General features: G+C 40.3%; 1 protein-coding gene across 11 annotated transcripts in view; it reads left to right on the top strand.

Moving 5' to 3' along the window:
• Window positions 1-25,468, top strand: part of RBPMS (RNA binding protein, mRNA processing factor) — a 200,256-nt gene that overhangs the window by 60,022 nt on the left and 114,766 nt on the right. For all 11 annotated transcript variants that reach the window (XM_068971765.1, XM_068971770.1, XM_068971772.1 and 8 more), the window contains exons 2-3: window positions 21,167-21,244; window positions 24,678-24,716. In XM_068971765.1, the coding sequence (XP_068827866.1) occupies window positions 21,167-21,244; window positions 24,678-24,716 (117 nt within the window). The remainder of the gene's footprint in view (window positions 1-21,166; window positions 21,245-24,677; window positions 24,717-25,468) is intronic.

Raw genomic sequence — 25,468 nt, 5'->3', positions numbered from 1 at the left:
TGCAGCGTCTTACAGCAGTGCTGATTGTGAGGCTAGATAGAAAAGGACTCATTTTGTGTCTTTTAAAAAAAATTTTAATTATTTGCTTTAATTGGAAGATAATTACTTTACAATATTATTATGGTTTTTGCCATACATCAGCGTGAATCAGCCAGAGGTATACAAGAGTCCCCCCCCATTCTGAGCCCCTCTCCTACTTCCCTCCCTGCCCTATCCCTCTGTCTTTATTTGTATGTGTATCTGATATTCTGTGTTTTAGCATCTTTGAGCCATAAGATGGGTTTGCAAATAAAATTTTTAAATTTCTGATAATTTAAAATTTTACTGTGTTCTGATGAATGGGATATTCTCTAGCACAGATTAAGATGTTTGCCTTATGGGGTCGTCTGAGAGTTATGGGCTGATGTCCAAGCACCGCTTACCCTTGGATAGTGTTGAACGGATGGGGCTTGAGGTTAAAGATCTGTTTTCATCCTCCCTGGGTTCATAGTGCCTGTGACACCATTTCGGTGAGCAAAGAAAGTATTGCTTGTAGTATGTAGCATACACTACACACTAAAAATATTTCAAATCATTGGCATATTGTAGCTCAATATAACAAGATTGTCTTTTAATTTTCTGATGACGTTTTATCTTCAGTTGTATTTGGAACATTAGAAAATTCTTTCACTAGGCTCCAAATAAGTTACATTTGAATAGCTGAGCTGTGGCCATTTGGAATGGCCAAGAATTTGATCGAAAAGTTTTGGCACAACAGAACAGCAAAATCTGGAAAGTTGGTTGTATCTTTATTTGGTCTTATTAGAACAGAGACTCTGGCACGGGGAGAAATGTTTTGGCTGTGCCCGTGTCCTGGGCTGGCACACCAGGTTCCAGGGAGATTGCTGACAGGCTGGGTCATGTCCACTATGAAAGAGCCTTCACATGCCCCCAGGTTTTGACAATTTGAGAATTCTTCCTCAATTGGAGATGAACAGTTTTGGAACCACCTGAGCTGTTTGAAAGTCACAAAATGGATTACATAGAGCTGGTTTCTGGAAAGTGTACCATTTTGTGTTCTTTACAAATATGCTTTTTCAGAAATGCGTATTTTCATTCACATGTTAAACCTTGAAGTAGAATTCCAAGAAGTTCCTGGAAGGGAGTGGAGGTAGTGTGAACAGCAGTCTTTCACTCTGGAGATTCACTGTTAATAATGGAATATTTGGGGCTTCCCTGGTGGCTCAGTTTGGCTGCCAATGCAGGAGACAAGGGTTCGATCCCTGGGTCAGGAAGATCCCCTGGAGAGGGAAATGGCAACCCACTCCAGTATTCTTGCCTGGAGAATCCCACAGACAGAGGAGCCTGGCGGGCTACAGTCCATGGGGTCAGAAAGAGTTGGACATGACTTAGTAACTAAATACCAATAAATTTGTGTCTTAAGTAGTGTGTGCAGTTTGTTCAGTGTTTTTCTCTTTTTTCCTTAATAGCTATTGTTGAAAAACTATTTTGGGTAATTTTCAAAGTTTTTTTTGTTTTTATTTAATTTGGCTGTGCTGGATCTTTGTTGCTTTGAGGGTTTTTCTCTGGTTGCGGTGAGCAGGGGCTGCTCCCTAGATGCAGAGCACGTGCTTCTCATCGCAGTGGCTTCCCTCTTGTTGTGGAGCATGGGTTCTAGGCCATGCACGCGGGCTTCCATAGTTGCGGTTCCCAGGCTCGAAAACACAAGCTCCGTATTTGTGGTGCGTGGTCCTAGCCCCTCCACGGCATGTGGGATCCTTCCGGACCGGGGATTGTACTCTCCTATCCTCCATGTGCAGGCAGATTCTTTACCACTCAGTGACCAGGCAAGCCCCCAAAGTATCTTCTGCTGACTAAATGAAGTCCTAAGTGCTGCACTGGAATAATTTCATTTTTAAATATTCTTTTTGCCCTGCCAGCAAAAAATATTCCCTGATAGCAGTTGAGAGGTTATATTTATTTTACTTATTTAACAAAAACTTACATAATGCTTTCTATGTGGTAGGTGCTTTTCTATATACTTTATAAATATTCACTTATTTGATCTTCTTAGCAACCGTATAAAGCAGGTTTTATTCTATTTCCCATTTACCAGTGAGGAGACGGAGGCTCTAATTAGTTACTAGGTTGTTCAAGATAGTTTAGCCAGTAGCAGTGGAAGCTGGGATTCAAATTCAGGAAGTCTGCCTCCAGAGTTTGCATCCTTAAACACTGTGCTCTGTGGAGTCACTCTTTCTCACAAGAGAAAAAACCAATGCAAATAGCTTCCATCATGACTGTTTTGCTATCAGTTCATCAAATAATTTTACCTATCAGGAACTCTGGGGCCCATTTACCTTGTTTGGCAATAACAAACAAGTCTGTGAATAAAGTCTGTGAATTCTTTAAATTTGTGGCTTAAGATGACATTCTCCTTTATCACTGTAAATAGAAAACAATTTTTAAAAAGTCCTTATAAAAACAATGAAATGTGTGCTCCATTGGTTTGATTGAGAAGTCCTCAATGGCAAGAACTAAGTGGTGGTGGTCGTCGTCTTTTATTTTTTTAATTTATTTGGCTATGCCGGGCCTTGATTGCAGCAGGCAGGATCTTTAGTTATGTCACGTAGCATCTTTTTAGTTGCAGCATGTGGGATCTGATTGCCAGGGTTTGAAGCTCAGTCCCCTGCTTTGGAGTGTGGAGTCTTAGCCACAGGACCACCAGGGAAATCCCTAGGTTTTCTTGACTTGATGTCCTTTGACCCCAGTATGCTTTTACCCAAATCCTTTCCTTTCCTTTCCTTTCGCTGTACCTTTGGAATTGGGATAGGACCTAGAGGTAAACTATTCCACACCTTCCTTTTATAAGTAGGGAAATTGAGGCTCAGAGCGGTCATGCCCAAGACCTCAACAGCTAGTTTTGAAGCAGATACGTGACTTAAACTACTAGGCTCAACTTAGTGGTCTTTTCCTTTCATTATAGAAATTGAAAAGTTACAGTGCTATGGGAACCCAACTTAAATACCTAAGAAACTCTAAAATATTTTAGATCCATTTGGAAAGCATATATTATGGTTTTATTAATCTAGGCTATTTCTCAACCTCAAACCTCATCATTTCTTTTCTGACATTTGTTAAATCGTTCAGTACTTCTAACCAACATGTATTGTCCTGCTTGTTACTCATGCTGAGTCTTCTGAGACCTGCATTCCTTTACACGTAAGTCATGTATGAACTTAATATTGATTTGATCGAAATGACCACACAAATGGAAAGTAGGTGTAAGTGGTTATCAAACCAAACAAATATATCTCACTAGAGAGGTAGTTCACATATAGTGGTCTGGGAGATTATAAAACATCTTGTAAATACATTGACTGTATTTGGAATTGGCAGTTTCTATCACTTCATGGCAAATGGATGGGGAAACAGTGGCTGACTTTATCCTTCTGGGCTCCAAAAGCACTGCAGATGGTGATTGCAGCCATGAAATTAAAAGACGCTTATCCTTGGAAGAAAAGTTGTGACCAACCTAGACAGCATATTCAAAAGCAGAGACATTACTTTGCCAACAAAGGTCCGTCTAGTCAAGGCTATGGTTTTTCCAGTGGTCATGTATGGATGTGAGAGTTGGACTATAAAGAAGGCTGAGCACAGAAGAATTGAAGCTTTTGAACTGTGGTGTTCGAGAAGACTCTTGAGAGTCCCTTGGACTGCAAGGAGATCCAACCAGTCCATCCTAAAGGAGATCAGTCCTGGGTGTTCATTGGAAGGACTGATGTTGAAGCTGAAACTCCAGTACTTTAGCCACCTGATGTGAAGAGCTGACTCATTGGAAAAGACCCTGATTCTGGGAAATATTGGGGGCAGGAGGAAAAGGGGACGACAGAGGATGAGATGGTTGGATGGCATCACCAACTGAATGGACGTGGGTTTGGGTGGACTCCTGGAGTTGGTGATGGACAGGGAGGCCTAGCGTGCTGCGGTTCATGGGTTCGCAGAGAATCGGACGCGACTGAACTGACTGACCACTGGAAAAACTAGGAGGTAATCCAAACTTAAACATTGAAGTTTGGTCTCTTACTGGAAAAATGGATTATTAGCACTGGGCTTTGCAGTAATCTAACTAGTTTATAAATTAGAGAAAGCAGCTGACGTAAAATATATTGTGTTTTTTAAACGACCCAATCAAAAAATGGGCCAAAGAACTAAACACATTTCTCCAAAGAAGACATACAGGTGGCTAACAAACACATGATAAGATGCTCAACATCACTCATAATCAGAGAAATGCAAATCAAAACCACTATGAGGTACCATTTCCCGCCAGTCAGAATGGCTATTAAAAAGTCTGCAAACAGTAGGTGCTGGAGAGGGTGTGGAGAAAAGGGAACCTTCTTACACTGTTGGTGGGATAGCAAACTAGTACAGTCACTCTGGAAAATAGTGTAGAGATTCCTTAAAAAACTGGAAATAGAACTGGCATACAAGCCAGCAGTCCCACTGCTGGGCATACACACCGAGGAAACCAGAATTGAAAGAGACACGTGTACCCCAATGTTCATCACAGCACTGTTTAAATAGCTAGGACATGGAAGCAACCTAGATGTCCATGGGCAGACAAACAGATAAGAAAGTTGTGGTATATATACACAATGGAATATTACACAGCTATTAAAAAGAATGCATTTGAATCAGTTCTCATGAGGTGGACGAAACTGGAGCCTATTATACAGAGTTTAGTAAGCCAGAAAGAAAAACACCAATACAGTATACTAACACATATACAGAGAATTTAGAAAGATGGTAACGATAACCCTATATGCAAGACAGCAAAAGAGACACAGATTTATAGAAAGGTCTTTTGGACTCTGTGGGAGAAGGCAAGGGTGGGCTGATTTGAGAGAATAGCATTGAAACATGTATATTAACATATGAGAAATAGATGACCAATTCAAGTTTGATGCATAAAACAAGACACTCAAGCCGGTGCTCTGGGACAACCCAGAGGGATGGAATGGGGAAGGGAGGGGGGGTTCAGGACCAGGGGACACATGTACACCGTGGATGATTTCATGTGAATGTATGGCAAAACCCAGCACAATATTGTAAAGTAATTAGCCTCCAATTAAAATAAATAAATCAATTAAAAATAGATTGTGTTTTTAAAAATTCTTATTTTAGTCTTGAGGTATTTCATGTACATACCAATATGGGCTGAAATTCTTATGTAGAAACAGGTATGGAAAAGTGGATGGTTCTTGGTGATTTCACCAAAGCCCTGTTAATATAAAATATAGCCTATGCATATATTTTTCTTTTTTCCTTGTGACTTTTCTTGGCCACGTGGCACAGCTTGTGGGATCTTAGTTTGCCAACCAGGGATTGAACTCACGTCCCCTGTATTGGAAATGCAGAGTCTTAACCACTGGACCACCAGGGCACAGGCAACAAGCCTGTGCATATGTATTTCTCTGCTCTTCGGAAATCACTGGGCTTGACCCTCCAAGTTTTTCCCCTGGTAGTAGTTTAAAATATTTTAAATTTATACTAGTTATTTTTATTTTCCATATCATATGCAATGAATGTTACATGAGATATGGATACTAAAATAGAATATAACTAAGATATATAATACAATAAAAGGTAGTGATTGAACAAATCAGGAAAGTTAAAATTAAGTAAAATACACTTTAAAAAAAGGTCACATTTCATTCTAATGTCTTTTACAATACTGAATCTTATCAATTAAAAACTTAATAGGAAACAGATCAGTCTTCTTGTGATAGTGCTTTAAATATAGAAATGTGTGTGAATTTGTAACTACCGCCTAGCTTCACTGCTTAGTTTTACTGACTGATGTAAATCTCTTGGTTAATGTTTATATAATTACTTATGTCAAAGTCTTAAAAAAGATGCAGTTCAATTTGTTTAACTCAACTGACTTTGAAATAATTTATATACAGGTCTAAGAAGTACACATAGAAAGATCCTGGGTACCCTTTGCCTACCTGCGTGTGTGTGTGTGTGTGCTAAGTCGCTTCAGTTGAGTCGACCTCTTTGCAATGGCTCTCCAGGCTCCTCTGTCCATGGGATTCTCCAGGCAAGAATACTGGAGTGGGTTGCCATTTCCTTCTCCAGGGGATCTTCCCAAGCTAAGGATCAAACCTGTGGTTCTTACATCTCCTGCATTGGCAGGTGCGTTCTTTACTACGAACGCCACCTGGGAAGCCTGTGCCCTTTGCTTAGTTTTCTCCAATAATAACATACTGTAAAATTATAGCACAATATCACAATCGAGAAATTGAGGTTGGTACAAACCACTCATTTTGTTTCGATTTCCCCATTTTACATGTGTTTTGTTGTATGCAGTTTTATCCCATTTATCATTTCATGTATTAAGGGTCAGAAACCTAGGCATGGCTTAGCTAGGTGTATCTAGTTCAGGATCTCTCATGAGCATGGATTAACTTTTTTTTTTTTTTTTTGGCCCTGTGCTGTATACTAGGCCCTTGTTGATTATCTATTGATGGTGTGTACATGTCCATCCCAAACACCCCAACTATTCCTCCCATTCCGCTTCCCTTCGGTAAACGTAAATTCATTCTCTAAGTCTGTAAGTGCTTCTGTTTCGTAAATAAGTTCGTTTGTATCAATTTTTAAAAAAGATTCTGCGTGTAAGTGATACCATGTGATGTCTGTCTTTCTCTGACTTCGTCTAGTATGATAATCTCCAGGTCCATCCATGTTGCTGCAGATGGCCTTATTTCATTCTTTTTAATGACTAATATTCCACCGTATATATACACACACCACATCTTCTTTACCCATTCATCTGTCGATGGTGTCTGGGCTATTGTAAACAGTGCTGCAGTGAATGCTGGGGTGCTTGTATCCTTTCACACCATGGTTTTCTCCTGATATGTACCCAGAAGTGGGATTACTGGATCATATGGTAGTTTTATTTTTAGTTTTTTAAGGAGCCTCCATACTTTTCTTCATAGTGGTTGTACCAATTTACATTCTCATCTGCAGTGTAGGAGGGTTCCCTTTTCTCCTCATCCTCTCCGTTTATTGTTTGTTGACTTTTTGATGGCCATTCTGACTGGTGTGAGGTGACATCTCGTTGTAGTTTTGACTTGTGTTGCTCTAATTCTTAGCAGTATTGAGCATCTTTTCATATGACCCCCCAGCCATCTTATGTGTCTTCTTTGGAGAATTGTCTGTCTGAGCCTTCTGCCCATCTTTTGATTGGGTTGTTTTTTGGACATTGAGCTGTTTGTAAATTCAGAAAATCCCTTGTCAGAGATATTGTAAAATACTTTCCTTCCTTCCTCCCAGGGATAAATCACACTTGACTGTGGTGTATGATTCTTTTAATGTATTGTTGAGGGGTTTTGCATCTGTGCTCATCGGTGATACTGGCCTATAATTTTCTTTTTTTGTGTGGTGTCTTTGTCTGGTTTTGATATCAGAGTGATGGTGGCCTCATAGAATGAATTTGAGAGTATTCCCTCCTCTGCAGTTTTTGGAAGAGTTCCAGAAGGAAAGGTGTTAGTTCAGTTCAGTCGCCCAGTCATGTCCGACTCTTTGCGACCCCATGAATCGCAGCACGCCAGGCCTCCCTGTCCATCACCAACTCCCGGAGTTCACTGAGACTCACGTCCATCGAGTCAGTGATGCCATCCAGCCATCTCATCCTGGGTCGTCCCTTCTCCTCTTGCCCCCAATCCCTCCCAGCATCAGAGTCTTTTCCAGTGAGTCAACTCTTTGCATGAGGTGGCCAAAGTACTGGAGTTTCAGCTTCAGCATCATTCCTTCCAAAGAAATCCCAGGGCTGATCTCCTTCAGAATGGACTGGTTGGATCTCCTTGCAGTCCAAGGGACTCTCAAGAGTCTTCTCCAACACCACAGTTCAAAAGCATCAATTCTTCGGCTCTCAGCCTTCTTCACAGTCCAACTCTCATATCCATATATGACCTCAGGAAAAACCATAGCCTTGACTAGACGGACCTTAGTCGGCAAAGTAATGTCTCTGCTTTTGAATATGCTATCTAGGTTGGTCATAACTTTTCTTCCAAGGAGTAAGTGTCTTTTAATTTCATGGCTGCAGTCACCATCTAAGCCTGACACTGTTTCCACTGTTTCCTCATCTATTTCCCATGAAGTGATGTGACCGGATGCCATGATCTTCGTTTTCTGAATGTTGAGCTTTAAGCCAACTTTTTCACTCTCCTCTTTCACTTTCATCAAGAGGCTTTTTAGTTCCTCTTCACTTTCTGCCATAAGGGTGTTAACTTCTCTAAATGTTTGATAGAATTCATCTTTGAAGCCTTTTGGTCCCAGAGTTTAGTTTTCTGGAAGTTTTCAAGTCGATTGGTCTGTTCATATTTTCTATTCCTTTCTGTTTCAGTCTTGGGCGATTGTACCTTTTTAAGAATTTGTCTTACTTCTTTTAGGTTGTCCATTTTATTGGCATATAGTTGCTTGCAGTAGCCTCTTATCCTTTGTATTTCTGTGGTGTCTGTTGTAACTTCTCTGTTTTCATTTCTAATTTTATTGGCTTGAGCCCTCTCCCAACTAACCTTATACCTAAAGCAACTAAGAAAGAACACATAAAACCCAAAGTCAGTAGAAGGCAAGAAATCATAAAGGTCAGAGCAGAAATAAATGAAGTGGAGATGAGGAAAACGGTAGAACAGACAATGAAACTAAAAACTGGTTCTTTGAAAGATAAAATTGAGAAACCTCAAGACGGTTTTCCCTAGGGCTGCAGTCATCTGAATACTTGGGTAGAGCTGGAAAGTCTGCTGCTAAGATGATTTGCTGGTATGGCTTTTGGTCCGTCACCATGTGCTCCACACAGAGCCCCTTACATACCATCGTGGTGCCCAGCTTCCCTGAGTGAATGATTCGGGAGTCCTCTCCTGGGGAAGCCACAGTGCCTGTTTGGACCTGGTTGTTAGAAGTCACTTCGGCCACATTCTCTTTATTAGGGGTGAGTTGCGAAGTGAAGCCCGCACTGTCAGGCAAAGGAATTAAGTTCTGCATTACAAATGGAGGGGTATCAGAGTTTGGATGTAATTTTAAATTGCCACATGTGAGATTACTAGAATAGTCTCAGTTTTCCAGGTAAGGAAACTTGTGACTGGAGAAGTGAAGTGACTGGTCCGAGGTGTGCAGCTAGGTGGAGAAGTGGGGCTTAAAGGACAGCAGCCTGGCTCCTCATGAATCTTTTTTTTTTGCTTCTATTTGTGTTGTTTTTACTATGTGTGCTTTACTGCCCAGAGACCTTAACCTTTGGAAGTGAAAGTGAAACTTTACTGCTCGGAGACCTTAACCCATTGAGTGCATGTTGAAAAGTTATCTTGACTTGACTTCTTCTTAATCATCCATATCTGGATATTTATGGCTTGTTTTGCTCCATAATGCCTCCCTCTTGGTACTGTGATTTAATACTCATTTAGTTCATTCTGTAGAATACTAGCATCTATTGCTACCTACTGGGATGCTCACCACTGTCATGTAAGGAAGAACTTTAATTTTGAAGGTGTACTGACCTGGCAGCAAAGAATTTAAAGGTGTATATTGGGTAGTTTCCCATGACTAAACATTGGGAAGCAAACCTTTTCTCCCTAGCTTTCAGCTTTTTATTTCTGCAATCTTGACACTTTCTGTAGCTGTTGGAACTATGGTGCATTGTGGTTCTAACAACTACAGAAAGTGTGAAAATCACAAAATTGCAAAACGGCATCACCGACTCAACAGATGTGAGCTTGCCTGGTAGGCTGTAGTCCATGGGGTCGCAAAGAGTCGGACACGACTGAGCAGCTGAACAACAATGGCGCATTGTGAGCTGAAGTTGACAATAGGATCAGGTTCCTCAGATGGAGTTTGTCTGTTACTGATATCAAAAGCAATAAATGCATTAGACCCTGGATAGTTTTAGTACAATAATCTGCTCCTGTGAATTATTTCTGGTTACTTTTCAGTGACCATAAAGAACTCAGTGCTCTCTGGGGTAGTTTTCCTGTGTAGTGTGGGAGAGGTAAAATGATTTTTTTTTTTTTAATTTAAACAGAACTGCTTTGTAAAATAACAATCACAATCACCATAACTATGCTAAAAGAGAGAGGTTTTAGAATTTTGATTATATATCTTCATATTTTCTGCTTATATTTCTTTTCATTAGGCTATGGAAAAGTCTATTATTAGCGGTGGCCCAAGGGATCTTTTTGACATACAATTTTGGGGTACTCTATAGGATTGAAAAAAACCTTAAGTGTAAATGCACTTTGAGCTTCCCTGATTGCTCAGTGGTAAAGAATCTGCATGCCAAGCAGGAGACAAGAGTGTGGGTTTGATCCCTGGTTTGGGCAGATCCCCTGGAGAAGGAAATGGCAACCCAGTCCAGTATACTTGCCTGGGAAATCCCATGGAAAGAAGGGCCTGGCGGGCTACAGTTCACGGGGTCACAGAGTCGGACATGACTGAGCATACACACACACCACTACATTTTAGAGTATTATTAATGCACACTTCTGTTTATAGCATACTGTATTAATGTATCCATTTAAAAATCTTCCTGTTTTAATGACATAAACAGTGCAGTGTAATTGAACGAAGAGTGGAATTCCATGGGCTAACCAGTATTAAAACAGGATAAACCATCAGAAGTTAACTAAAGGAATTTAGAGAAGCCAGGGTGGGGTGTTTAAAGGGTAAAGCTTCCTGCCTTTATAAGGAACTTCCTGTTGACCTCTAAGGACTTGACAACCATATATTGTATTTGACAGCACTTGGTGAATTTCTTAATAATGAGGTTAAGTTCTCACATGCACACACACAGATATCTAGTTTCCTATCTAGGCTAATCCAGATCCTAAATTCCTGATTTGCCTCTGGTACCCACCTCTCTTTGTGTGACAGCACTCATTGAATTTCTTAGTAATAAGGCAAAGTGCTTACATATCCAGACACATCTACCTATATGCTTGCGCAGTTTCAAACCCTTGAAAGTCTTGATCTGTCTTATCCGTTTAAAAATACAGGACTTCCCCGTTGGTCCAGTGGTTAAGACTTTGCCTTAATGCTGGGGGTGCCAGTTTGATCCCTGTTGGGAATCTAAGATTCCCACGTGCGTTGTGGCCAGAAAACCAGAACAAAAAACAGAAGCAATATTGTAGCAGATTCAATACAGACTTTTAAAAAATGGTCCACATTAAAAACAACAACAGATGCGAGAGAGAGTCTAGATAAGACTTTGATATTAAGAGGTCCTATCAAGGTTAGAGATTGAGATCATCTGATTATACAGTGACATTGGGTTGGACTGGGAAAAGTTCTTCTAGAACAAAAGTAGAAGCATGGTGTACGTCGTGCTAACTTGGGACCCCAACCCCCTTTCCTTGTTCTGAGCCCTGTACATACAGGTTTTTGAAACGGGGCATTTCTCTTCGATGTGTTTCCCTGAGTCTTCCTCCTTTCCCTGACGCTTGGCGATTTAGTTGCTTAGTCGTCTCTGACTCTTTGCGACCCCATGGAGTGTAGCCCACCAGGCTCCTCTGTCCATGGAATTCTCCAGGCAAGAATACTGGAGTGGGTTGCCATTTCCTTCTCCATCCCTGATACTTAATGAAAACTTTCTATCACCTTGGCAAAATGACCCTGGTTTGCATGGACCCCAAACAAAGGTATAAATTTGGTTATACAGATCGGTTCAGTCGCTCAGTCATGTCCAACTCTGTGACCCAATGCACTGCAGCACGCCAGGCCTCCCTGTCTATCACCAACTCCAGAGCTTGCTCAAACTAATGCCCGTCAGGTTGGTGATGCCATCCAACCATCTTATTGAATAGCTCTTGGGGCAAATATAAGTGGATCCCTCAAAACTAGGGAGGTGCACATCATGGGTAATGATGTGGCTTTTTTCTTTGGAAAGGATAGAATAATCTTTCATTTAAAACTAAAACAAACGTGGGAGTCCATAACAACAGCGTTTATCCTATGGTTAGTCAGTCTTTGGTGTCTGTAGCAACGTGGCCTCATGAACCAACGCATACTTTCCCAGGGCCAGAAAAGGAGCAAGTCTTTAGGTTTAGTAGGTGGCCATTGTCAGGAACAAGGAGCTTGACCACCTGTTCCGTCTTGAAGCCAATGCGAAGAAGAAACTGGAGCTTGACCAAAGGCTGGTCAGTTTCTACTGAGCTGCAACCAGAACTAAATGCCTGGCAGACCATTTAATGATTGTGGTCATCCATTTTTGTGGTGGCAAGATGCAAATAGGAAATCTTTGCAGGCCAGCCAAGCCTTCTTTGGAACTGAGAGGATATGCAGTCCTCAGTGTGATTCAGTCTTGCAATTTGGTTTTTAAGCTTGTGCTTATAGAATAAGCAGAGAACTCAATTCATTTACACTTTATTTAGAAAGAATAAAATAATTTAACCAGTGTGTAAAACTGAGAAAGCTCTGGGACACACAGCTCCCCTGTTCCAACCTCATGTGTATAAGCAACCCAGCCCTGCGGAATTTATACTGCTACTCATGAGTGGAGCTCTTTTCAACTTCTCTGTCCCTGAAACTATGTTTATTTCATCATCTTGGAGGAGATAAGGCACTTTCTTAGATGTTGGAAAGTGAATGATCCCTCTTTTCTCGTTCAAGTGAGAAGTAAGTTGATCACAAAGCAAGAACACTCCTTTGACTGTAGTTAGGGTAGACCCTCCTGCTCTGAGGACCTTGAGCCATCAGTGTCCCTTTTTGGGTAAGATTGTAGTTTTAGACTAAGTACGAAGAAGCACTCACTCGTCAGATTTTGAAAAGTGAAGTTAGTTAATATGAATGTATATTTCTACTAGATCAAGTTTGTACCTATAGAGCAAGGGCAAGCAGAAGATGAGAATTTCTAATGACAAAAGTGGATGGGCCGGACTCAAGGTTTTTATGTATATATATTTTTTTTAATCCATTTGAGCTTGTTTGTTCATTAAAAAAAATAATTTATGCTTATAAAATGTTTAAATACCAGATTATATAAATATAAAAATGAAAGTTCTCTTCATTCACCTGTCTCCACTCAGTGAAGAATCTGCCTGCAATGCAGGAGACCCAGGTTTAATCCCTGGGTTGGGAAGATCCCCTGGAGAAAGAAGTGGCAACCCACTCCAGTATTCTTGCCTGGAGAATTCCATGGACAGAGGAGCCTGGCAGGCTACAGTCCATGGGATCGCAGAGAGTCAGACAAGACTGAGCAACTAACTTTCACTTTCAATGTGGTATACAGTCTTTAAAAACTTTAAAAAAAAAACGAGCATGTACTAATCTATAAAAACATTAAAAGAATTACTGGGATTATGAGCAATTTCTGGTGCTTTTATTAAACTTAATAATCAGAAACTTTGTTCTCTATCAGTAGATAAAGATATCTACTCACCAGTTTAAATGTGTAAGAATTTGAGAATTTTCTCAAACTTTTTATGAATTACTTACTTTTGTTGAAATTGAACTTATTTACACAAACTTAAGGATGTTTCAGTCATCCGTTGTAAGAAATGTGATTTTTTTTCCTTTACTATTTTCCATATATTGATTCTATATTGATACTCTATCCTTGTTAATAGGTTCATAGTCCTGAATTTTTTGCATTTTATGACTTTTTAGGTCTGTTTTGATTTCAGTCTGTTTCTTTTTCATTTTTTAACCTTGTTTTTTTTTCTCATTCCTCTTTGTCATCTAATTTTGATCTCTTATGCTGTTACCGCTTCTGTGTTTTTGTCAGATGAGTATTTATCATTTGATGTTTTAACTAATATAACGTCTGGGAAACATCCTCACCTCATTTTGTTTGCCGTGTCATCACTAGAAGTGTTGACAAGCAAACACTTACTGTTTCCCCTGAATACACAATGTTATCCTGTCAATTTCTAAAATCAAGGAAAATTTTTATATCGTGTACCTATGGACTGTTGTTACACACTACCCCAAAACAGCACTTTCAGACTCTAAAATGCCCACTGCAGGATCTTACCTGTGAATCCACTTGCCATGTCTCAAAAATGAGTTATTCCAAAAGAATGATTTAAACATTCAGCACATTTGAAAGCTGCTTTTGGAGTCTGTTTGTGTGAGGACTTGGATAGGTGGAGAGAAAGTTTGCAGATGATAGATGATCATTGAAGCACTCCTGTGGGTTTTAGAATGTTTCAGATGAGAGATTATACACAGTTATTTGTGAGTCATCAGAAAATGAAATGTGGCCTTTCCCAATCCTATGAATCTAAGAGGAACCTCGAGAGGTCAGCTCAGAGCAGCTGGAGATGATGACGAAAATCTTTTTTATAAACAATTAAAACTTACACAGAAAATGCCGTAGTCTTTGGACACTGTTTATTGGATGTGACTGCTGAAAAGTGTGCGTGACTATTCTCTACTCTGTATTGAAATTAATAAGCATTTGTCTATTGGTTTTTATTTTAATGTCTAGATTTTGTTATTGTTTAGTTGCTATGTCACTGTCTCTTTGCAACACCATGGACTGTAACCTCTGTCCTTGGGGTTTCTCAAGCAAAAATGCTGGAGTGGGTTGCTATTTCCTTCTCCAGGGGCTCTTCCCGACTCAGGGATCACTCAGTCTCCTGCATTGGCAGGTGGGTTCTTTAGCACTGAGCCACCTGGGAAGCCCAGTGTCTAGATTACCTGTAGGTAATTATCTTATAAGATAATGTGTGTTCTTTATTAAAGGAAGGGCCTTTCTGTTTTGAGGCCTATTTTGGCCTTTCTATCCAAAAAAGCCCAGGACTCTCACAATGACTGTGCTTCTTGAATTCGAGTTTATTAAATTGGAAGTCAGTCACTGAAATGTGGCTTCTGTTTCCCCATGGGAGCTGGCAGTGCCATTTCAGAACACACAGCGAGTTTCATCCGGAATCTAACTGTGGGCTCCACAGGAATGGTTGGTCATGGCTGAGTCAAGAAGGCCCTGGCTCTTACTGACAGGATGATTTCTCCTGGCGTTTGTTCTTTCAGTCCTGGTGGGGGAGAAGTGAAGTTGGAGGTACATCCGCAGAATCCATTAGCATCCCTTTGGGATAGAGCTGTCAGCAGCTTCACGTCTCGAGCTTCTATGAGGCATGTTGTGTCCTTGACGAAGAAATGTGTTTCCCCGTGTGTCTGATAAGTAAACATCTGCAGTGCCAAAGGCGGAGTGCCAGGCACATCTGTGTCCATAGACAATGCTGTTAAATTAAGGGGCCGACCTGGAAAATGACTGACCTGCCACAAAGTTCACATGGCGTCATTCATTTGTTGTTTGGGGGCACTTTATTGAGTATTTGATCGTGGATTTAAATGTCTTTTAAACTTATAGCTCACTGTTTGGGTTCTAATTGGTTACTCTGAATGAGCTAAGCTTTCTCTTGTTGCAGTGACAGTTAAGCTCCCTGCAAGCAAGTATCATATCTAACCTTGGTGATCTACATAGACACCCAGCAAAGGCAAAACCTAAAAATATCTGTTTAATGACTTAGATAAAATGAGCGGTGGTAAGAAAAGTAGAGAAACTGTAATCTATTTTTTAAAATATTTACTTTTATTTATTTATTTGACTGCACTGGGTCTTAGTTGCGGCAGGTGGGATCTAGCTCCCTGGCCAGGGATTGAACCTGGGCCCCTGCACGGGGAGCAGGGAACTGGACCACCAGGGAAGTCCCTAAAATGTTCAAAACATCACCATGATTCAAGGTTCCAGTCACCGTAGATAAGTATGAAGTAGACACTTAGGAAGAGTTCCTCATCACCCTGGCTCATTATCTTAAGTTTTTTGTTTGTTTTTTTTTTAACTTAATGAAGTTTCCTAGTCTAGGGAGGTCTAGAAAGAATTCAGAGCACATCAATTCCAAAATTCGGATTTAAAAGACCTTTAATTGTCATCATAATTCCATAACCTAGGTATTTAAGATCTATTTCTAATACTTAGTCTATCTGTCCCATCAGAGGAGGGATCAGCTCTTCAGTGAGTGATATCTTGGCAGGTTTCTGAGAAAATAATGGGCTTCACTGACTTCTAGGAAATGTAATTTATGTCCATGTGTAAATAAAATGCCAGATAACTTAGTTGCCTCTAATTTGATGAACAGCAATGAAAAGCAAGCGGCTTGAGTGAGTGACAAACTTCAGCCTAATAGGAGGTCACTTTTTTTTTAATGTATAACCCTTTGCTGTTGAAATACGAAGTTAATCTTCTAATTCAGAAATACTTAGATAAAGTTTTCTCTATGAACTTTGCAATTTTTATTGATACAAATATTGACATTATGTATGGTTTTCTAAATAGAGAGCAAAGTAATAAAAAGCAGTCTAGGCTATTGTCAACCTAACAATAAACTATAAAACATGCTTATTATAGAAAGATGGAAAATACAAATAAGCTCATAAAAAACAGTAAAATCAGTTATTAGGACTTCCCCCGTGGTCCAGAGGTTAAGACTCCGCTTCCATTGCAGAGGGCACAAGTTTGACCCCTGGTCCCAGAACTAAGATCCCACTTGCCACACAGTGCAACCGCCCCCCCACCCCCGCAAATTGCTTATTAAGCATATATATCCTCTAAGGTATTTTTACCCCCTTTCGTATACATACATGTGTTGGCTTTTTGCTTTGTAGAATAAAACTGAATGTACTTTTTCCCTGAACATGATTTTTATTGGTTGCATAATAATATATTCAATGGGTGTAGATAAACCTTAATTTATATCAAGTAGTATTTTGTTGATAACTCCCAGATTTCCAGTGGGTTTTTTTTTTTTTTTTTGGATAAATTGTTTGACTTACAACTTTCTAAAGCCTCTTTCTGCAGAATAGTGCTATAAATGGTAGCTCATTTCCTGAGTTAACTTCCAGGTCCTAATTGATATTTGTCACATGGCTAAGCTTCCCAGCTGGACAAATGGTGCTCCAGTGTTTAAAACACAGCATCTGCTTATCATTATTTCCATGGCAATCTCTGTAATAATTTGGTCAGCACCTGGCATAGTGCCAGTCATAATGGGCATTCAACAAAATATGAATGAATGGAGTCTGGAATTCCCTCTGTCCAGGTTATCCTGGCCAGGGCAGCCAAGTAGAGCAGATAGTGTTCACTTTCTGGAATGTGGGGAGGGGGTGTGGGTCTCAGGGAGGCCACACAGGGTAGCAGGATCCCTTTGACTATGTCTTTGGCAGTTGTCAGTAATTCAGTCTTAGCAGCGATGATAAAGTTCTGTAGAGTACTCCCCTGGCAGTCCAGTGGCCAAGACTCTGTGTGTCCACTGCAGAAGGCCAGGTTCGATCCTCAGTCAGGGAAGTAAGATCCCACATGCTGCATAGGCAAGAATAAAACAAAAAACTCATTTCTTTGGAAAGAGTGTTTATCACTGGCAAAGTTGAGAGAGAAGGGAGAGACAAAAGGTAATATTGAACAACAAACCTGACCTTAATTGAAAATTATAAAACACTATACGCAATAGCAACAGAATATACATCTGTTTTACATTCAATATTTATCATGCTCTAGGTCACAAAATAAGGAATTGAAGAGGGTAGTTTCTTAAAAGTCTGAAAGTGAAAGTGGCTCAGTGTGTCCAACTCTTTGCAACCCCATGAATTATACAGTCCATGGAATTCTCCAGGCCAGAATACTGGAGTGGGTCGCCTTTCCCTTCTCCAGGGGGTCTTCCCGACCCAGGGATAGAACCCATGCCTCCTGCATTGCAGTTGGATTCTTTACCAGCTGAGCCACAAGGGAAGCCCAAGAATATTGGAGGGGGGTATCCTATCCCTTCTCCAGCAGATCTTCCCAACCCAGGGATAGAACCCAAGTCTCCTGCATTGCAGGTGGATTCTTTACCAACTGAGCTACTAGGAAGCCCTTTTTTTTTTTTTTAATTAAAAAAAAAAAGGCATTTTAAAAAATGTTTTAAGCATATTCCTACCATATCATCCAGCTATTCCGTTTCTAGCTAGTTATCCAAAAAGAAAGCATAGGTCCATACAAAGACTTGTACACAGTGATACCTGAATGTTCATAGTCGTTTTATTTGTAAAAACCAGAAACTAGAGATAACTTGTATGTCTTATAAACAAGTGAATGGATAAATGAACGGTGATGTATCCGTACCACAGAATACTGCTCAGAAACAAAAATAGCCTTTTGAGATGTGCAGCAATGTGGATGAATCTCAAAATAATTATGTTAAAGTGAAAGAAGTTGGACAAAAAAGGACACGTACTTTATGGCTCCATTTGTATAAAACTTCAGAACATGCATACTCGTCTATAGTGACAGATGAGTGATTGCCTAAGGATAAAGACTGAAGGAAGATTACAGAGCCATGAAACAAGGAAACATCACAGGGCTATGATGAATGTGTTCATTATCTTGATTGTTATGAAAACAATATTGGTTTCATAGGTTAAACATACGTCAAAACTTGTAAACAGGATGTTTAGTTATATGTCAATTATATTTCAATAAAGCTGTTTAAAATATAAATAAATGATAGGCATTCATAATTCCGTGGCTATTTACTTCATAATATTTATTATACACCTTTATGTAAATGGCAGGACATTTTTCCATATACTTTGCTGGATCAGCAAAAGGGTCCTGCTTGCTGCTTTGTGCTTCTTCAAGCCAGAATCAATGGAAAGTGTTAGAAATATTCTATTTCTCACTGAGGAAAAGTCTTCCATAGTTGTACATGGTTTACAATTAAGCACTGGTTTTTTTTCCTTTGGGTAGTAACTCACTTTCACTTTGTACATTCATGCATTGGAGAAGGAAATGGCAACCCACTCCAGTATTCTTGCCTGGAGAATCCCAGGGATAGAGGAGCCTAGTGGGCTGCTGTCTATGGGGTCGCAGAGTCAGACACGACTGAAGCGACTTGGCAGCAGCAGCAACTTGATTTCTAATGAGGAACTCAGTCATGTCGTATCAGCTTGAGTAGAGAAGAGGAATAGAAACTGTGAAAGTGAAATTGAACTCATTAAAACTGTGGAATGGTTAGTAACTGGAACTGGAAGGTGAGGAAAATAGGGAGATGTTGGTCTAAGGTTACACACTTCAGTTAGAAATTGAGTAAGTTCTGGAGAACCTAATGCATGGTGCTGTATTATAGGTGTACTTGAAGGTTACTGGCAGTAGATCTTAAATGTTCTCACTACAGAAAAAGAAATGGTAGTTATGTGATTTGATGGCGGTGACGTATCTCAAAGCTAGGGGAGTAGGGGACAGAGTAAAGGCATGCAAAACAGACATTAATTTTTTTTTGGCTGAGTAATATTCCATTGTATATATGTACCTTTTTCATACTGAGTTTAGTCAGAGAAAGACAAATATTGTATATCACTTATGTAGAATCTAAAAAATGGTACAAATGAACTTATTTATAAAACAGTGACAGATACAGAAAACAAACTTATGGTTACCAAGAGGGAAAGGGGGTGGGAAGGATAAATAGGGAGATTGGGATTGATATATACACAACACTATAAGAAGTGGTAAAATGAAAAATGAAATAGATAACTAATAAGACTCAATAATAGCACAGGAAACTCTACTCAATACTCTAATGGCCTATATGAGAAAAGAATCTAAAAAGCGGTGGATATATATATATGTGTATAACTGACTCACTTTGATGTACAGCAGAAACTAATGCAACATTGTAAATCAAGTATACCCCAATAAAATTATTGCAAAACTTTTCTAAAGATAAATGTTATATGCATTTCTTAATAAGTTTCAAATAAAGTTTTAAAAAACATACTAAGTAGAAACAAATTGTGGTGATGATAATTCAGTGGTGACTACTTGCCGATTTCATGGGGTTCTCAAGGCAAGAATACTGAAGCAGTTTGCCATTCCCTTCTCCGGTGGACCACGTTTTGTCAGAACTCTCCACCAAGACCTGTCCATGTTGGGTGGCCCTGCAGTACGGCATGCCTTAGTTTCATTGAGTTAGACAAGGCTGTGGTCCGTGTGTGGACCACTTGCCGATTGAATTAAGACCATCTTCCTGTGCTGATGACTTGCTGTCTCTGTGGTTTGAGCCCCCATTTCCCGTTCAGTTTCGGCTGGCCCTTCTCCCAGAACTCTACTATCCCCCTCTTTGTTAACTGGTTGATGCTTTTTCTCTGCCTATGCTTCCCCCCGCCCTCAGCCTTTATATATCTATGTGGTAAATTCCTACCTGTCCTTGAAGGATTGCATGCAGATGCCAGCATACTCTGAGTAAACATACTCTGATCCTCCCAGCTGGAAACGTCCCCTGCGTTCTGTGTTTCGGCACACATGAAGTACATACTTTGTACCCTGGGCCTTATGGGTATGTATAGGTTGGCCACATCTGCCCTGCTGTTCTGGAACTGAACAGACATAGGGCTATTCATTTGGCTACTGTTGATATATAGATGCATTTCAGTTCTTCTTCACTTACTAAAATTGCTATAACTATTAATGCCGATGAAGGAAGCAATGACGGGACAAGCAGAAGAAAACAAAAATTGTTTTGGGACTTCCCTGGCAGTCCAGTGGTTAAAATTTCATACTTCCAATGCAGGGGGCCTGGGTTTGATTCCCCGGTCAGGGAACTTAAGATCCCACATGCCATAATGCACGGATAAGAAATTTTAAAAATAAAAAAAATATAAAAAACCTTTTTTTCCAGAGGTTCAAGAGTGAGGGGACATACATATAACTATGGCTGATTCATGTTGATGTTTGGCAGAAACCAACACAATATTGTAAAGCAATTGTCCTGCAATTAAAAATAATTTACTATTCAATTTTGTGTGTGTGTGTTTTTGAACCACATTTACTGTCCCCATGACACTTTTTTTTTCCCCTTTAAGCTAACATTTTAATTATGGACTCTCTCTTCCCCTCACAGTCTTAGAACCAGACAATGAAAAGGAAAAGAGAGGTCAGTTTGTAAATTTACATTGGCTAGAAGTGATCCACTCTGATAATTCACACAGAACTATTTAAGAGTTGGCTTAAGAGCATCTTAACATTAGTCACTATGTCATAAAAAGAACACGAATTAGGTAGGAGTTGTGGAATATCTGAAGAAACATGTTTTTTTGGATTTCAAGTGAGCTGTTCTATGACTGTCCCCCGCCTTGATTGCTTCTTATATTTATTTTCCAGGTCCGGACTCTCTTTGTCAGCGGTCTCCCTCTGGACATCAAACCTCGGGAGCTATATCTGCTTTTCAGACCATTTAAGGTACCTTTTCTATCTTTTAGAAATCGTAAAATGAGACAGAAAGTGGGTCTGTCTGGAGAAAGAGACGAAATGTTTGAGAAACGCCTATTTTTTAAAGTGGTTAGTGAGTCAAGAAGATTTAACGATTCAGTTCTAATATACATTCTCACTTTGGAAATACTGAAACGGCCTTTTGTCCTCCCAGCCGCTAATCTCAAGAAGCTAATCTGTCCTAATTTAGAACAGCCTCAGTTTCCTCCTTGTGTATTCTCTGCCAGTTGGTGGTATTTTGAGTACAGATCAACCCAGATACAATCAGTGACTTACTATGTATTTATATCTCAAACTCAGGAGTATAAGTCAAGCCCTACCCCTAGGAGGTTCTTTATTAGCTGAAATACTGCTGTTCATACAATTCCTAGGCGACATAATAGGTTAAATAAGCTTTTATGAACTTGACAAGGAACCTAAAACCATTATTTTTTTGTTGGCAAAATGTGCAACATTGCTGAAACAGTAGAACAGAATTTTAAAGAACAGCTTGGCAAGAGTTGAGGGACGTCTTCCCTGGAGCTTTGTGCATGCTCAGTATCTCAGTTGTGTCCATCTCTTCGCCACCCTATGGACTGTAGCCCGCCAGGCTCTTCCGTCCATGGAACTTTCCGGCAAGAATACCAGAGTGGGTTGCCCTTGCTTCTTTAGGGGATCTTCCAAACCCAGGGACCGAACCTGCACCCCTTATGTCTCCTATGTTGCCCAGTGGGTTCTTACCACTGTGCCACCTGGTGAGATATTTAATACAAGTTGTCTGTTCATTGTGATTATCAAGATAAATTTACTTTAGAGATCGTTAATGTTGTTGGGATTGAAAATTTAACAGGAAATTGAACTAAGGCTGAAATAACCGTGCTGCACAGAGAAACCTTGAAAGTTAGCCTTTAGAGGGTCAGAGACAGCTGGGATTGGGCACAGTGTGGGCTGGAGGCCTTGGCTCTCAAGGAGCAATCCTGCAAGTCAAGGCAGATTCAGGCCCTGTGTCTGAGCTGAGGACATGTCAGCAGCAGTGTCTGGCCAGGGCTGCACTTACGAGTGAGTGATGGGCCATCTTCATTGCTGGTTAAAGATTCATTCTGATGGAAGCAGGATCCGAGCCACAGAGGCAAGACGGGTTCTAGCTTCTTAGGGAGAGAAAACAGCTGGGTTGAAGAGAAGAACGAGGGTGGAGGGGGCGGCCAGTGAAAACCAACAAAGATAAAATAGTCTAGTTTATGTGCCCCAAAGACACCAGGTGATAATGGACATAACGCCATTCTGACAGCTCTCCTTTTTTCTGCTGTTTTTTTTTTTTTAAAATTGGAGTATAATTGCTTTACAGTGTTGTTAGTTTCTACCGTATAGCATCGAGAATCGACGTTATATATACGTATATCCCCTCCCTCTTGAACCTCATCTTGCCATCACACCCCTCTGGTCATCACAGAGCTCCCTATGCTTTACAGGAGCTGCGCGCTAGTTATCTGTTTTGCATACGGTAGTGTATATAAGACAGCTCTCCTTTTAATGCAATGATAATGATGATGTTACAGAGGGAAACAGGTTAGCCGAGAGGTTGGCTGGAGGAAGTGGGGAAGAAAGAGAAGATGCTGTGGGAAGAGTGCCAACTTGACAGAATTTCCCATTTCTTCTGCAGGATTGCAGTTTTTACAGTTTTGTAGGATGGGGACTTTTTAAGCTAACCATTGCTCTTAATAAACACAACAGCTGTATTTCTGTGTGCATATGGAGAGACCTAGTAGTAAGCCCCTTAGGAATTATCTCACTTAATTCTCATCCCAGTCCTTTAAAGTGGGTAGCCTCATCTCTGTGCGCCCCCCCACCCCCCGCAAAGAAAGAAAGTGAAACTTGGAGGAGTTGAATACATTTTGCTCAAGTTCACACACATAACAGATGGCAGGGCCAAGATCAAACCCAAGCAGTTTGACTTTGCCATTCCTATTCTGAACTAATATGTGATGCTGCTTCTGATTTCTGTGACTTGAGAGGACAGTATATCCCTACAAGTGGTCTTTTACTTGAGTGAAATATCCATTTGTCCTCTGCCCCTGAGGCCTTCGGGGTGTTTAAACCTGCACGTTTTTCAGAGAGTGAGAGCACCTTGAAAAAGGAAGAGGCAGGGGTGTGAATCATGACCTCTTGGGCCAGAAGAGCTCAAGGCCCTTGAGGTAAAATGTTTACAGTAGCTAATTGGTAACATAGTTCTCTGCTGGGAAGATAGGAGGGTGAATCAATTGAAACATGCTGCCCAGCAACCCCAACGCGAAAGTCAGGACCCTGGTACATTCCTACCAGCCCTTTTTTAATTAAAGTCCCTGGCGGCTGACCCTCGTCTGCAAATCTGTCTCTGGACCAATATGTGCTGTGGCCAATCATGTCAAGTAGTGTTTTTTTTTTCTTCTCCTGTGTCATCTATCAGTGCAAGCCACCTGCCATTGATTACTTGCAGAAATAAGCAGACTTTGTTATCTTCATCCTGGGGAACCAGGAGGGATCAGAAAGGGAGTGTTTCCATCTTCCTTGAGGATGAGCTGGAGTAAAACCCAACAGGGAATTTTTGCATCTCCCAATCCTAATACCAGCATGAAAACAGATGGCTGCAATAAATAAGCAAAATAACAGAATTTAGCATTACTGCCTGTTTAACTTTTCCAGGCAATTTTGAAATTTTCATTGACAAGTTCTACTAAGTACATTATCAGTGTTTTGTTGTTGTTTTACAGCAAATATATTTTTCAGTGTGAATAAGTGTGAATACGCTTCTTAACTGCCTTTCTTCTCCTGCCTCTTTGCGACCCCGTGGACTGTGGCCCGCCAGGCTCCTCTGCCCATGGAATTTCCACGGAAGAATACTGGAGTGGAGTGGCTTTTATCCTATGCATAATATGGAAAAGACCTTCTGTTGACATAGATACCGTTTTCCTACTGTTTCCCAGTTTCATAAGAACATAGAAAAGAAACATAAGAGAGTGAGTTTCAGGGCTTGATCTCTTTTATGCCCGACTGTGGGCTTCCCAGGTGGCTCAGTGGTAAAGATCCACCTGACAGTGCAGGAGACTTGGGCGCTATCCTTGGGTCGGGAAGATCCCCGGGAGTCGGAAATGGAAACCCACTCCAATACTCTTGCCTGGAAAATTCCATGGACAGAGAAGCCTTTCAGGCTACAGTCCAGGGGGTTGCAAAGAATCAGACACGACTAAGCATACAGCACATATATGCATACTTAGGCATATACATCGTGTGTGTGTGCATAAAACTTGTTTTATAGTTAACAGACATTTGTAGGAAGAGTTGGTCAGTGGTCATAAAGGACTCATTGTCACTTGAGCAAGATGGTATTACAATTGCTTTTTTCCTGGCGTATTGTTTTTGTGGTCTAAATCTGGTTCTTTATTTTCAGGGCTACGAGGGTTCTCTTATAAAGCTCACATCTAAGCAGGTAAGCATTGCAAACTTGCACATAAATGATGACTTCTAGAATAAGTTTTGATTGACTTTCTTCAGGAATGTCACAAGGGCTCAACATCCTTTTTTTTTATTTCCATTAAGATTTATTTTTTTATTTTTTATTTTTTTGCTCTAAAATTAAGGGTGAGATCAGTTAGGAATTAGCAGAGGAAAATGATTCCTAATTCCAAAGCCTCCAGCTAGAGTGTCTGAGACTATCCTCAAGGCAAATATAATGCCTCCAGCATGGTTATATTGGGATTGATCTGTATTTTCAAAAGAAATTATTGTCCAGATTCACTTTTACTGCCAATTCTTTTTTTTTTTTTAATACAGTTAAATAGACTTTTCATTCAGTCAGTATGAGAAGTTGATGGTAAAGAATCAGGCTCTCTCTCAAACCCTTAATAACCACATGCAGAGTCTTAAGTCTAGAATGGCACATAAAAGGCACAGGTGCAGAATGGAGGTAGTAATCAGTGACCCTGATAGCGGCTTCAAGGGCCTTGAAATGTGTCGGCTGTGTGCTTTTTTTAATCCTGAGCAACCGGCATCTCACTTTGGGTCACTTTTCGTCTCAATACAGTATTCTCTGGTTCATCAGGAATAGGCTGTGTTGCAGCCATCCTTCTGGACTCAAAGATACTGAATCCAAAGCAATTAGGAGTCCTCTCTTGAGTTGAAACAGTACGGTTTACACACCTAATTAAACACAGAACTTTTTAAAAACATCCCTCGGGATTT

The sequence above is a fragment of the Capricornis sumatraensis genome, chromosome 4, assembly GCF_032405125.1.
Source record: "Capricornis sumatraensis isolate serow.1 chromosome 4, serow.2, whole genome shotgun sequence".
Classification (NCBI taxonomy): Eukaryota; Metazoa; Chordata; class Mammalia; order Artiodactyla; family Bovidae; genus Capricornis; species Capricornis sumatraensis.
This window is presented reverse-complemented; position numbering and strand designations above follow the sequence as displayed.